Source organism: Pelobates fuscus, chromosome 4 (genome assembly GCF_036172605.1).
Source record: "Pelobates fuscus isolate aPelFus1 chromosome 4, aPelFus1.pri, whole genome shotgun sequence".
NCBI lineage: Eukaryota > Metazoa > Chordata > Amphibia > Anura > Pelobatidae > Pelobates > Pelobates fuscus.
In genome coordinates, this window is record NC_086320.1 from 78648063 (window position 1) to 78662122 (window position 14060).

General features: G+C 40.3%; 1 protein-coding gene across 5 annotated transcripts in view; it reads right to left on the reverse strand.

Annotated features, from left to right (window-relative positions):
* Positions 1–14060, reverse strand: part of STAU2 (staufen double-stranded RNA binding protein 2) — a 277794-nt gene that overhangs the window by 190304 nt on the left and 73430 nt on the right. For all 5 annotated transcript variants that reach the window (XM_063451321.1, XM_063451318.1, XM_063451320.1 and 2 more), the window contains exons 7-8: positions 10453–10560; positions 1952–2164 (exon numbers count right to left, since the gene is read on the reverse strand). In XM_063451321.1, the coding sequence (XP_063307391.1) occupies positions 1952–2164; positions 10453–10560 (321 nt within the window). The remainder of the gene's footprint in view (positions 1–1951; positions 2165–10452; positions 10561–14060) is intronic.

Consider the following 14060-nt stretch of genomic DNA (forward strand, 5'->3'; position numbering starts at 1 on the left):
TTTTACCATTAAAATAAAAAACACCTTGAAAGAAACCCAGAACAGCACAGAATTTAGGAATAGATTAAAAATATTGGAAAAATACACAAATTGTATAGACTGGAAAAGGTTATCATAGAACTCCAACATTCTGAGATTTTTCATATTACAAAATCTACTTTGCAAAATTATTACAAAGATCCTACATCGTAATTTTATGTATCCTATTACACACCTATGCAGGACACCTGTGCTACTCTGCCATCTCAAGGGCCAACAAAATTCTCTAAAATGCCCCAGCAAGAGGGATCTCTTATGAATCAACTATCAAACCCTAAAATCTGACCTACTTTGGAATCCACATTTAACTAGGGAGGAAGGATTTTCTCACAAGCTATACATTTGTAAATTTTCCTAAATCTCTTGGAAACCTAGATCTTTTAATTTTCTTCACACTCAAGATCCTAAAATTTTGCTAGATTACATTAAGATATCTAGGCTGCAATATCAATAATCGTATGTGTACAACACAAAGCAGCTTGGGTCTGCCTGAATTAGAATTCTTCATTGCGTTAGACTCTTTGAATGGTTTAGAGCAGTGGTTCCCAAATCAGCCCATATGGCGCACCAACAGTCCAGGTTTTGTCAGTATCTCCACTGGAATAAAAAAGGGAAATGCATAAATCGTAAATGCATAAATTGGTCGGCCATGAGGACAGATTTGGGAACCACTGGTTTAGACGAGTTGAGACAAGAAGAGCACAAATTAGCACAGAATAAGAAAAATTAAAACAGACAGCACATTTCAAATTTAATTGTGCTTCAAAGTTCACTAACTGGTTAACGATTCAATCTAGATATACATTTCACACTTGCTTTATAAACACTATTCTTGTACAAGCAACAACCCCATGCATCCACTATAATATCTGGTCTGCTTCGTTTACTACTTCACATTACATAAAAAGCAAGTGAGTTGTGCTGCCTTCTCCACCATAGCTTAGAGTGGCTGTCACTTCTGAGTATTTATGAAATACTAATGCTGACTGTACAATCCAAAGATACCATAAGACAAAGTAGGGACTACTTTGTTTATAGTAAAGTCTGAGGTTGACAAAATTTGGAGTTCCACTGTCAACTTCTGAGCAAACCCAGCAGTTATCACAAGTGACAGATGCAGGATGCAGGCTCCCACCCACAGTCTTGCCATTATCACACATGCGGCTCCTGGAAACAACCAAGAGGGACAACTTCAAGTAAGTATACCTGCCTTGCACAGCACCCTGCGGCCACTGGACCCTAAACAGAGATGTCACTTTTGGGGATCTTTGCAATCATGTGATTCTCCATTTTCTATTAAAGGGGAACTCAAAGTACCAATAAACTTTAGCTTAATTAAGTTTTTATTAAATATGCCATTGCAGTTTCACTGCTCAGTTCTGCCATTTAGGAGTTAAATGATGCTGTGTATGCAGCCCTAGCCACACCTTCCATCTGGGACTTCCACAAACACTTCCTGTAAAGAAAGTTCTAATTTTTAAACTTACTGAACTACACAGTATGTTTTATAATTTCATATATCTGCTTTGGTAATAGCCTGGTATAGCATGCAACAGACTTGTGTTCGCTTAAAGTTCAATTAACAGAGTATTAGTTAAGAGCTTCAGAAGAAAACACACTGTGCTGTAAGATCTAATTGAAAATGAAACCATGTTTTTAATGGAGCATATGTGAGTCAAAGTCATGTTAGGTGTGGCTAGTATATAGCCTTGTAACTGTACTGAAAACCTTGGATGTAATGAAAAAAAGTATCAAAATGTGTGCATTCTTGCTGAAAAAAACCCTAAATAAAATACTTATGAAAAACATTCCCGATCTTCCATTTTACTCAAATTCTAACTTCTAAAGTTTTTTGATGCATCTGATTCCAATAATAATAAGAGCACACTGAAAAAATAATGCTATAATCTACCTTAATTATTGTTTTAGGACGCCTCTTTATGTATAACTTTGGTTTCTCTATGATAGGAAGTGGCGGCAGTTTCCGGAGTTCCTGTAACACGGCAGCGGCTGCCCTCCTTTTAGCAAGTTTCTTACTGTTCCCTTCTCCTTCACCTGTAAATTCTCCCACTGTCACCCTGGTAACAAAACTTTTCATGTGTGGGGGCCCACTTTCCTTGGTCACCTGTAGCAAAGAAAGCACAAAAAAACAAACAAATAAAAAAAAACCAGATAGTGGAAGATAATCAGTCATGGTTACATTGAGTTTGGTTAGGAATCATGATAACGTTACTTTTTTACACAATACAGGGAAGCAAAATAAGTAAATGCAATTTACCTAATAGTGGTGCCATTAGCCTGCCTAAACAGCAGTGTTTCAGAACATGCACACACACACATATAGGGAATGCCTAAGACAACAAAAGATAGCGGTTGGAGCTGGCATTCAACACCAGATTCATAGACGCAGGGGTCTAACCACACCAGACACGATCCAAGGTGCAGACTGTGCAAAGAAGTCTCTGAGACAATCGGTCACAGGGTAGCCAGGTGCATGGACAGCATACAGTGAGAGGTCAATCACTTTGTCAGGATTGTGCATTGAAACATCTGCACAGAATATGGGCTGCGCCTGCCTAATCCAGATTGGAGGTATCACAAAGGGTAGAAGAGAATGATGGGACTTAAATCCGGATCCAAACAGACCAGCAAGTACTGGCCAACCAGCCCGACAGGGTTGTGGTATACAAGGAACGGAATACTGCAGTGGTGGTGGATGTGGTAATGCTCAGTGACCACAACATCAAGATGAAGTAACATGAGGACAAATACCAAGGACAGAGAGGAACTAGATAAGATATGGAAAGTGAATGTGGACAAATACTGAGAGAGGAGCCATAAAGTATGTGGAAAGTGAAGGCAGTAGTGATCCCAGTTGTGAAAGGAGCAGGGCTGTCTATAATATTCATAGGACCCTGGGCAAAGAATTTTCATGGGCTCCCTGGTGCCTCATAAGAAACAATCACTTTAACAAGACTACAAAATAATACAATAACACACAATTTGAATAATATCGATTGCTGCACTTTATGTATCCTTGGTTTGTCAACGGCAAACCACACCGATTTGTGTCCAACTGCACAAGTAACTACAATTAGCATACATACTATAACTTTAATAAGACCATAGTAAGAATGTATACATTTGCAGAAAAGATTTGATTCCATCTCAAAATGTTACCAGCAGTTTTATTCTGTGTGAGCTTGCAAAGAGTTTTTGCCAAAATAAATATATCTAAGCAAGACTTCAAGGATCTAAATGAGAATTCTATGATAGTTATTATTATTATACGTGTGTAATGATGTTTTAATAAATGTATCCACCCGGATTTTTAAAGTCCCATCTACCTCGAACAAAGAATGTTTATCTCTCTTTAGTGTGTAATAAGCTTTTACACCCAGAGCAAAGTTAATGCATATTGGCTGCAGAAAAGGTGAGCAGAATCTATTTGGTTTGTTCATTTTTATAGGTCACTTGGCTTACTACACTAGAAGCAATCTCTTTGTGTTTCCTTTTTGAGTATGCAAGAAAAGAAAAAAGAAGAGGGAGGGTGTCACCTTAATACAACAAAGTGATAGTGATTTGAGCCAGTCTTATACTTGGCTCTTCACTTGTGAGTTTGTTTCTTTGTACACTTTTGTATATTGACTAGAATACCAATATATGCTTCACTATTAGATTTTTTTTCTCTATATACCTACCTATATTGGAATAACCGATTGCCCTGTATTAAAGGTGAGTGTTTATATACAGCGCTCCACTTAAGGGATTAACGGTGATAGTCACCTTTTTCCCTTTCTGTGCACATAAACTGTATAACATGTTAAAGTGGCATGGCTCAATAACTTGTCAAGTCAGATGTTCATTTTGCAAGCTATTCAGACAAGGGTAAGATGATGGAATTATCCTGCTTAGGTAACAGATTGTTCCTGTAACGCTCACTTCAGAAATGTGTTATTGCTGAAATGTTATCACATGTATCTTGTTTATTAATTATCGATATACATCATCTACCAAGTGTTTCAGCGTAAATACTTCTTGCCAAAACTACAAAACAGGTTTAAAAAAACGAAAAGCTTTATTAGTAGGTAAATTGCTAATTTATTGAGCAATAATATTATAATTATTTAGTATGACAATCATGTTGGCAATAGTTTGCACAAATGCTTTTCTCACCAAACAAATACTACATAAAACAAGAATTTTAAAAAATGGAACGATGTCACATAAACAAGTCTTGTGATTCTCAGCAGTCCTTCTCTTATTGCTGAAATCAGTGATTCAAAGAGTAAGCTTCCCCTAAGGACGATTTTACAAACAGCCTCTTCTTTGCTTCTGATTAAATATATTGGATCATTGCCTCATAACTGGGCGGCCTCCCTTGGCAATTGCGTCATGGTATATGCACGCTACTGAATAATCAATGATTGACAGCCACAAACCATACTCAAACAAACACACATTTAGATTCATGCAATAATAAGCATGCATCTCCCCTACATTTTACGTCAAATATATATATACGTATATTTACATCTGCACACACGTTACATCATATATCAATTATGTCTAATTTAGACAAGATATACATTCATTATTTTTTTTTTACTGTTCCAGTCACGTGTCAATTATTCAATTAACGGCATGCCACCCAAGCTTCCTGCGTTAAGAGGTATAGTTCCTCTGTACCCTAATTGTATATTTGTATAAATGTAATATCTATTTTTTGTTTCTTTTAGTGCTTTCTTCCTTCCTAGGAATTACATACTAACTAACGATCTGCTTTGCAATAATGCAAAGAGGATAAAGTGCATAGAGGGACCATTTACATTTAGCGTTAGAGAAGAGGGTGATGAGTTGTTTTAGTGTAAGGGAATTAGATACTTACCCCTTGGGTTACACCAATCAGGGAGGAGGGGGGCACCTTCCCTTTAATCATCTGTTTCTGTTTCAAAATAGTTTTCAATTCAGCCATCACAAAATAAATCTTTGGTTCATTTAGGACTTAAAAGTGTCACAAAACCAAATAAAACACACCAAGCATCGACTACTGCTGGACAAGACATATTTGAACAAAGTGTTCTCGCAACATACTCCATAGATCTCTCTTGTGTGCTTGAACACAACATTGACACTGCTTTTGGTGATTTAGTTAGGAAGGAGCTAAAGATGAACCAGAATTGTAACATGGAGGTGCCAAGGAGGAAACAATCAGGCAAGTATATTTCACTTCTTCATCTCCCCAAGATGTCACTAGCTTTAATTATAATAAAATACAGTAAGTGGATTGACTACGCTGAGTATGAGTGATGCAACTCCCAGTACTCAAAAGCAACCAAGCACTGCAGAAACGCCTAAGCAGAGACTGGACCCCAAATAACAGCATTGATTACCACAGGGCTCGACAAATCCCAGGTGCCAGGTCGCCATGGCGAGTAAGAATTTTGCCATGGCGCCTGGAATTGGTCGGCCCATTTTCTCCTTCCTCCCGCAAGGGAATAGCAAGCTTGAAGGCAGCATTTAAAGACTGCCAGCTTGCCGCCCACCCGCGTTCCTCCGAGCCCGCCCACCCACCCACCCACATTCAAAGCTGGTCCGCCCACTTCCATTCTACAGAGTTGGCCCGCCCGCTGTCCCCAGAGCCGCTGTCATGTCCAGCCGCTGTCATGTCCAGCCGCTGTCATGTCCAGCCGCTGTCATGTCCAGCCGCTGTCATGTCCAGCCGCTGTCCTCAGAGCTGGTGTTATGTCCGGCCGCCCGCATCCCTCAGAGACGACCCTCCACCCCGCCCCTTTAAGCAGAGCCGGCTGCCCGCCCTTTCTCCTGTGCGCCGGGTGGAAGTAATTACAGTTCCCCTTCACTTCCTCCTGGTGCCCAGAGATCTGCACAAGGCTGAGGAGACAGGCGGAGGGGGAATCTGGAACAGCGGCAGCTGTTCCCATGAGCCGTAGCCAGCCCCACTAACCTATTGTCATTTGCTCCTGCCCAGACCCACTGGAACCAAGGGAAGCCACCCCCTGAGTCAAAAAGTTAGGAAACAGGAGGGTGGCTAAAAATATGTATTTTTTTTTGCATCTATGAATCTTTGTGTGTATGTGTGTATCCATTTGAGTGTATGAAATAATACTTTGTGACTGTGTGAGAGTGTGTGTGTCTGTGTTGGTGTGTGTGGGGGCCTGGGTGTGTGTTGTGTCTGTCTGGGTGTGTGTGCGTTTAGGTCACCTGCCCCCTCTGAACACATGGGAATGGTGTTCTTATTGATCTTTTTTCCAATGCTATGCTGGTCTTTTGCAGCTGGCCAGCTTCCATAGCTAAGATTATCAATTACCAATCGGCATCTCCTCATAGAGATGCAATAAATCAATGCATCTCTATGGGGAATGTTCAGTGCCTCCATGCAGAGCGTGAAGACGCTGAATGTAGGTAGGGAACCGTTTGAGTGACGGCCACTAGAGGGGTTACTAGGCAGCAAAGGCAGAGTTTACTTTAAAAAGTCTGCAGGCACAATCTATAGATACCAGACTACTACATTAAGCTGTAGTAGTTCTGGCGAGTATAGTGTCCCTTTAAGAATTGTATTTCTGTCATTGGAAAAAAACTGCGCCTATGCAGAGACTGGGCCCCAAATAACAGAATTGATTAGCAACACCCAGTACTCACAAGCAACCAAGCCTTGCAGAAACGCCTAGTCAGATGTATCAGCTCTGGAAGGCTTTCCATCCCACCCCACCCTGGTAATTACCATATTTATTGATTATTATTAGTAGTAGTATTTATTTAGCGTCAGCTTATTCCGCATCGCTTTACAACAAGAGGGAAATTTACTAAATGAGACAATAACAAAATTTTACAGGAACAATAGGTAGTTGAGGACCCTGCTCAAACAAGCTTACAATCTAGAGATAGTGCAGAGCAGCTGGTTTTCAAAACGCACCAATCAAGTTCCTAAACCTCTCCTCACCTGAAATCCCTCTGTTAACAAACTTCATGCTTTAACCATGGTTTAAACACTCATAGGTATATATATATATATATATATATATATATATATAATCTTCATATCTATATAACAAAACACATTTTCTCTTAATAATCTTCTCCCTTCTATTTTTCCCTTTCACACTCACTTCTCTCATTACTAAAATATCCCTATCCTTCTGCTCACCTGTCCCTGGCAACACCCCCTTCATTACTTCCACTTTGCTCCCCTCCCCTCTCTATTCATCCCATGCACTCTACATATACATTTTCAGCCTATCTCCACCAACTTATCCCAAATCCTCTATATGCATACCCTCTTACAAAACTTTCAAATCCTACTCCCACCTTCACTTCCTTTCAATCCTTCTGCTCCTAGCAGCAGGTGATGTCTCTCCAAACCCCGGTCCCATCACGGCAAACCCACCACGTACTAACTCAAAGAACCACAACAATCTCATACACATCTCATGTTACTCTTCCTCTAAATACTACTTCAATACTGCCCTCTGGATGTTTGCAATATTACAAAATCCACTGCTGTCCACAACCTCTTCATCTCTCATTCCCTAGATTTACTAGCCTTAACAGAAACATGGCTCTCCCCCTCTGACACTGCTACCCCTGCATCTTTATACTTTGGTAGTCTTCAACTTACCCACAACCCAAGACACTCTGAATGTAAACGTGGTGGTGTAGGGTTTCTACTCTCACCTCACTGCTCCTTCAAACCTCTACCCACCGCCACCTCTTCCCTCTCTTTCCCATCATTTGAAATTCATTTGATTCGCCTTTTCAAACCCTTATCTGCTAACATTGCCGTTATTTATCGCCCCCCTAATTCTCCTCTTACTTGACCACTTTGCTGCCTGGTTACCCTACTTCCTCTCTTCTATTATTCCATCCCTAATTCTCGGGGACTTCAATATTCCCATTAAGCGACCTTTGACCTCAGCAGCTTCTAAATTACTTCCTCCCTCTGGCTATCGCATTGGGCTAATTCTCCCACCATGTAGCTGGCAATACCCTCAACCTCATTTTCTCTTATGCATGGACAGTATCGAATATCTGCAACACTCCATTCCCTCTCTCTGATCACCACCTCTTATCATTTGCTCTCAAGTACCCCCTCATCCTACAACCTTAGCCTAACCACCCTCAACTCAGGAGGAACCTTAGTTCTGTTGACCTCCAGCAGCTGTCAGCTGATATTGATTTACAACAGCTATCCATCCCTTCCCTCCCCTGTCCCTCACTGGCCATCTCCACATATAACACAACTCTCACCTTGAACACTGCAGCCCCGCTCCAAACATGCACCTCAAGGAGGACAAGCCTCCAACTGTGGCCTACTAAATCAACAGGCTACTTGCAAAGATGCTCCCGTTGTGCTGAACGCTCCTGGAGGAAGTCTCGCACCCAGTCAGACTTTCTCCATTATAGATTCATATTGTGTTCATACATTGCAGCCCTTGCCCTTGCCAATCAGTCATACTTGTCCTCTCTCATTAGTTCATGCTCCCGCAATCGCAGGAATCCGAATGACACCTCTCTTCTTCGCCCTGCTATGGCCACCCCCAAACTAACCTTACAGCCGACAGCTTTGCATGCTAGTTTACCAACAAGATTGAACAGCTACGGCAAGAATTATCCCTACCTTGTCGTTCTCTTTCTCAACAACATGTGGATCATGCCTTTCCTACCCTTCTGACTTTCTCCTCCCAGCTGCTGAACAAGAGGTGGCTGTGCTTCTTCTTTCCTCTAGCCCCACCACTTGCCCACTTGATCCTGTCCCATCTCACCTTATCAGATCTCTCTCCCCTAGTCTTGTGTCTTCATTTACACAATATTCCATATTAATTCTTCTGGACCATATTAATTCTTCAAGACCTTTCTGCTGCCTTTGACACCATTGCTCATGCTCTCCTTCTTCCAACTCTTCAATCACTCAGTTTCTGTGACTCTGTCCTCTCATTTTTTCCCTCTTATCTCTCCCAACGCTCATTCACTGTGTCTCCTTTTCTAATGATACCTCCTCCCCCTTCTATTTTCTCTTTATACTGCCTCTCTTGACTAACTTATTACCTCATTTGGATTCCACTACCACCTATATGCAGATGACACCCAGATATATCTCTCCTTCCCGGTCCTCTCCCCTGCCGTCATGCAACTTGTCACTGCTTGCCTTTCTTCCATCTCTGACTGGATGTCCTCCTAAAACTCAATCTCTCTAAAACTGAGCTCCTTGTATTTCCTCCTCCTAATACTAATCATCCTCTTTCACTCTCCCTTCAAGTTAATGGTATCCACATAAGTCCATCCTTGCAAGCGCGCTGTCTTGGCATCATAATTGATTCTGGCCTCAACTTTGAGCCTCACATCCAGTATGTTGCAAAATCTTGTAGATTCCATCTTTAAAACATAGCCCGCATCCGTCCCTTTCTTACGCAAGATGCTACTAAGGAGCTTGTCCATGCTCTAGTAATTTCCCGCATGGATTATTGTAACCCTCTCCTAATTGGTCTTCCCAAAAGCCACATTGCCCCGCTACAGTCTGTAATGAATGCTGCCGCCAGACTGATTTTCCTCTCTAGTTGGTCCTCTCACACCTCAACCCTCTGGCAGTCCTTACATTGGCTTCCTGTATCCTATAGGAGTCCATTCAAAGTACTAACCCATACCTATAAAGCATTGAACAATTCTAGCCCCTCCTACATCTCTTCACTGATTCATAGGTATGCTTCTTCTCTGTCTTCCCGCTCTGCTCGTGACCTTCTCCTGTCCGCTGCTCGCACCGGTACAGCCAACTCACGTTTGCAGGACTTCTTGCAGGTGGCTCCCTTCCTATGGAATAGCCTGCCTACCGCCATCTGATTCTCCCCTAGTCTTCAATCATTTAAGAAGTGCTTTAAAACCCATCTCTTTAGGAAAGCTTATGGCCTCCCAGAGTAACCTCTACCTTACATACCTGTCTCTTACTCTCTCCTAAAGGGCAGCACTTTACTCTCTCCTCCAGCTCTGCTTCACTCCTACCTTATTTGATTGCCATTTCCTGTCCTAATGTGTTTTACACCCCACCTCCTATAGAATGTAAGCTCGTTTGAGCAGGGCCCTCTTCAACCTATCGTTCCTGTAAGTTTTCTTGTAATTGTCCTATTTATAGTTAAATTCCCCCGCTCATAATATTGTAAAGCGCTACGGAATCTGTTGGCGCTATATACATGGCAATAATAATAATAATAATAATAATAATAATAATGTGATTTAGTGCTGACTATTAAAAACATATTACATGTCACAACCTCATCTTAACCATTGTACTGCTGGTTAGGTCCCTCTTACCTAGACTATTTGTACATATTAACTATCAATCAACTACCCTGTACAAAGGACAATTATACTGTATACTGAAAGGAGGAAAGAACGTGTTCTTACCTCAAAGCTAAGAGGAAGGTTCCGTTTCAGAGAAATTTCAAATACAAGGCTGATTTCCGATTTGTTTGTATCTTTGTCCTCATCACTTCCTTTACGTGTGTCACCATTCTGGTTAGGAAAAAATAAATAGAAAGGTTTAAAAAGAAAACAACCCTCAACTATCAAAAAACAAACATTAAAAAACACTTTGCATATATTTGGTATACTTTCAGAAATGTATTTAGCTACGGAACAAAAATGTAATATGTGCAGCCTCCTAAACGAAGTAAAAGCACGTTCACAGCTCAGTAGTCATTCACAAACGAGCACATTGTCACAATTTATGCATGATTTCATGTCCAGTCATAAAAACAGCAAGAAACCCGTATGAACATTAAAAAAAAAAAGTAATAATTCTCGAAGATAACTCCTGGAAATGTAATTAGGAGACAGGTTAATTGTGTTTGTGGGGTCAGAGAGCACTTCCTGATGGTATTGGTGCCGAATACTGCAGTAAAGCAGATGAGCAACGTTCTGGGTATTTACGGTTGACATGAGAAGAGCTTAACAAGTGACGAAATTATGGAATGGACACCAACTAGTGTTTATATGTACAAGTCATGGGAAGAACGTAGACCCCCCTTGAATTCTATCGTTTTTACATATTAGGACATAACATTCATCTGTTCCTTAGCAGGTCTTAAAATTAGGTACATACAGCCTCAGATGAACAACAACACAACATATTACACAGTGTCCTGATTTGTTTTACAAAAATAAAGCCAAAATGGAGAAGCCATGTGTGAAAACTAAGTACACCCTTACTGCTTTCATATGATTTAAGAGGCTAAGTAGCAGACAGGTGCTGCTGATCAAATGTCATTGACTAATTGATTATCAGCAAGTGGGACCACATCTATAAAAGTGAAGGTTTAGCGATTTGGTGCATTAAGACAATGCAAAGGAGGATAACTCAGCAATGATCAAAATGGGAAGGGTTATACGGCCATTGTAAAACTATTTAAAGTTCATCATTATACAGTGAGAAAGATTATTCAAAATTGGAAAACATTCAAGACAGTTGTCAATCTTTCCAGGAGTGGACATTCTAGCAGATTCACCCCAAGGCCAAACCATGCAATATTCAGAGAAATTACATCTAAGACTCTACAGACCTCAGCATGTTAAATGTTAAAGTTCATGACAATACAATTAGAAAAAAAATGTAATACAAAGTATTGAAAAAAATACCCATCTTGGCACTAAATATGCTGACTCTCTGCCAGGAAAATGACGATCTGACTTGGGCAAACCATACTGACACACTAAACATATTATTGCCGATTGAAGAACGGGTACTGACTAACCTGTGCTCTCCACAGTACACATTAGGCGACGCACATATAGCTGGACACCGAATATTCCCCAAACACCTTGCACAACCCGTAGGACTCCCATATCTCAAGATTTGAAACTCAGACACCATAAGGAGATTCTATCTGCCTTCTTTTCTTATCCCTCTATCTCTACACACTTACTATTTCTCTTCCGTGAGATGCTCTACACTGGGAAATATCATCTTCAGATACTGGAAGGGGAAAACGAGATACGTTAACACTAAGGCATACACTACACCCTGGACGGAAAACATGAACGCTTGTAAATATATAGAACAGCTCTACTTGCTACACTAATATATTCACAAAGTATCAATGCAAAATGGCACTGCAACAATAAGAACGGTGCAACAAAACACTCAAGCACTAGTCCAACGTATGTTACATAGTATGCAATAAGAACAGAATGTGTTTCGTAAACTGTAAATTTATATGTGTTTTACTTAAGGCCTGCGTGCCTACCTTTCATCCTAACTGATCTTCAATAAAAAAGATTTGCAAAAAAAAAGTATTGAAAAAAGCACTAAAAAGGCATTCTAAGTAGTAAAATGGATAAAACACAAAATTTCTCCTTTAAAGTGCAAGAAATGTAAGTATATCTAAATGTGCGATATACTATAAAATCAAGGATGCTGCTGCACACTTAAGTGCTGTAACTCCAGATGACAGATGCAGCACACTTGAAGTACAATATTGAAAGACAGGAAATAAGTGGAGCACAAACATAAATATACTTATAGTATTAGTTGATTTGGGGCTCTGAGGTGAAAATAGTTGCTTTACTGCGCCGCTGGGTCCAGAGATCGGTCGCCACTCCTGCCCGGCGCTCAATAGGCCACAGTTGCCAAGATGGGGGAATGAAGCCTCCAACAAGCCTGTCACCGCCACACAATCAAACAATGTGTCCGGTAAGCAAATTTTTTAACTTGGCTTGACGTTGGTGGGCCGAGTAGAGTCGTATATGTGATTTTTGATCAGGATAGTGGAGGAGCTCACACACGATGCATCTCTCCTCCATGACAATAAGGCCCGCTCCCAAATTGATAAAATAAATTTAAACATAAACTATACACTTCTTAGTTTTATGTACAGTACTATATAAAATATTATAGCTTTATATTGATATACTGCACCATTATTGGATACTTGTATTTTTTTCCTTATGTATGAGAACGACCTACCTTTTGAGAGTCATCTAATACTATAAGTATATTTTGTTATTTACACTTTTGGGTATATACTAAGGCTCACTATAAGTTATTTATGTTTGAGCTCCACTTATTTCATATCTTTCACAATTGGAAAAAGACTGAACAAGAATGGTTTGTTTGGAAGGGTTGCCAGGAGAAAGCCTCTTCTCTCTAAAAATAACATGGCACCATGGCTTAGGTTTGCAAAGTTGCATCTGAAAAAAACCACAAGACTTCTGGAGCAATGTCCTTTGGACTGACGAGACCAATGTGGAGATGTTTGGCCACAATGCACAGTGCCAGATACTAAACAAAGCATAGGAGCATAAACACCTCGTGCCACCTGTAAAGCACGATGGTGGAGGGCTTGTTTTGCAGCCACATGATCTGGGAACCTTACAGTTATTGAATCCTTCATGAACTCCTCTGTATAACAAGGTATGCTAGAGGCAAATATAAGGCCATCTGTCTGACAGCTAAAGCTTGACTGAAATTAGATCACGCAAAACCAGCTAATCTACAACAGAATGGCTGAAAAGAAAAAAAAAGGATCAAGGTGTTGCAATGGCCCAGCCAAAGTCGACACCCTAAATCGATTGAAATTTTGTGGTGGGACCTTAAGAGAAAACAAAAACAAATGCCAGCAAACCTCCATTAACTGAAGCAATGTTGTAAAGAAGAGTGTGCCAAAAGTTCTCCACATGAGAGACTGATAAATGTATACAGAAAACGATTACTTCAAGTTATTATATTGCTGCTAAAGATGGTCCTACAAGCCATTGAATAATAATGTGTACTCCATTTTTCACACAAGGCTTCTCTATTATGGTTTATTTTTGTTAAATAAATAATGACACCTTGTAATATGTCATGTGTAGTTGTTCATCTGAGGTTGAATTTACCCAATTCTAAACCTGCTAAGGAATAGATGATTGTAAAACTATATAATTCAAAGAGGGTGTACTTTTCCCCCCAATGACTGTAAATGCAAGACTTGGAGGGACATTGTAAGTATCTGCTATTATTTTTGAGTGTGGGTCAT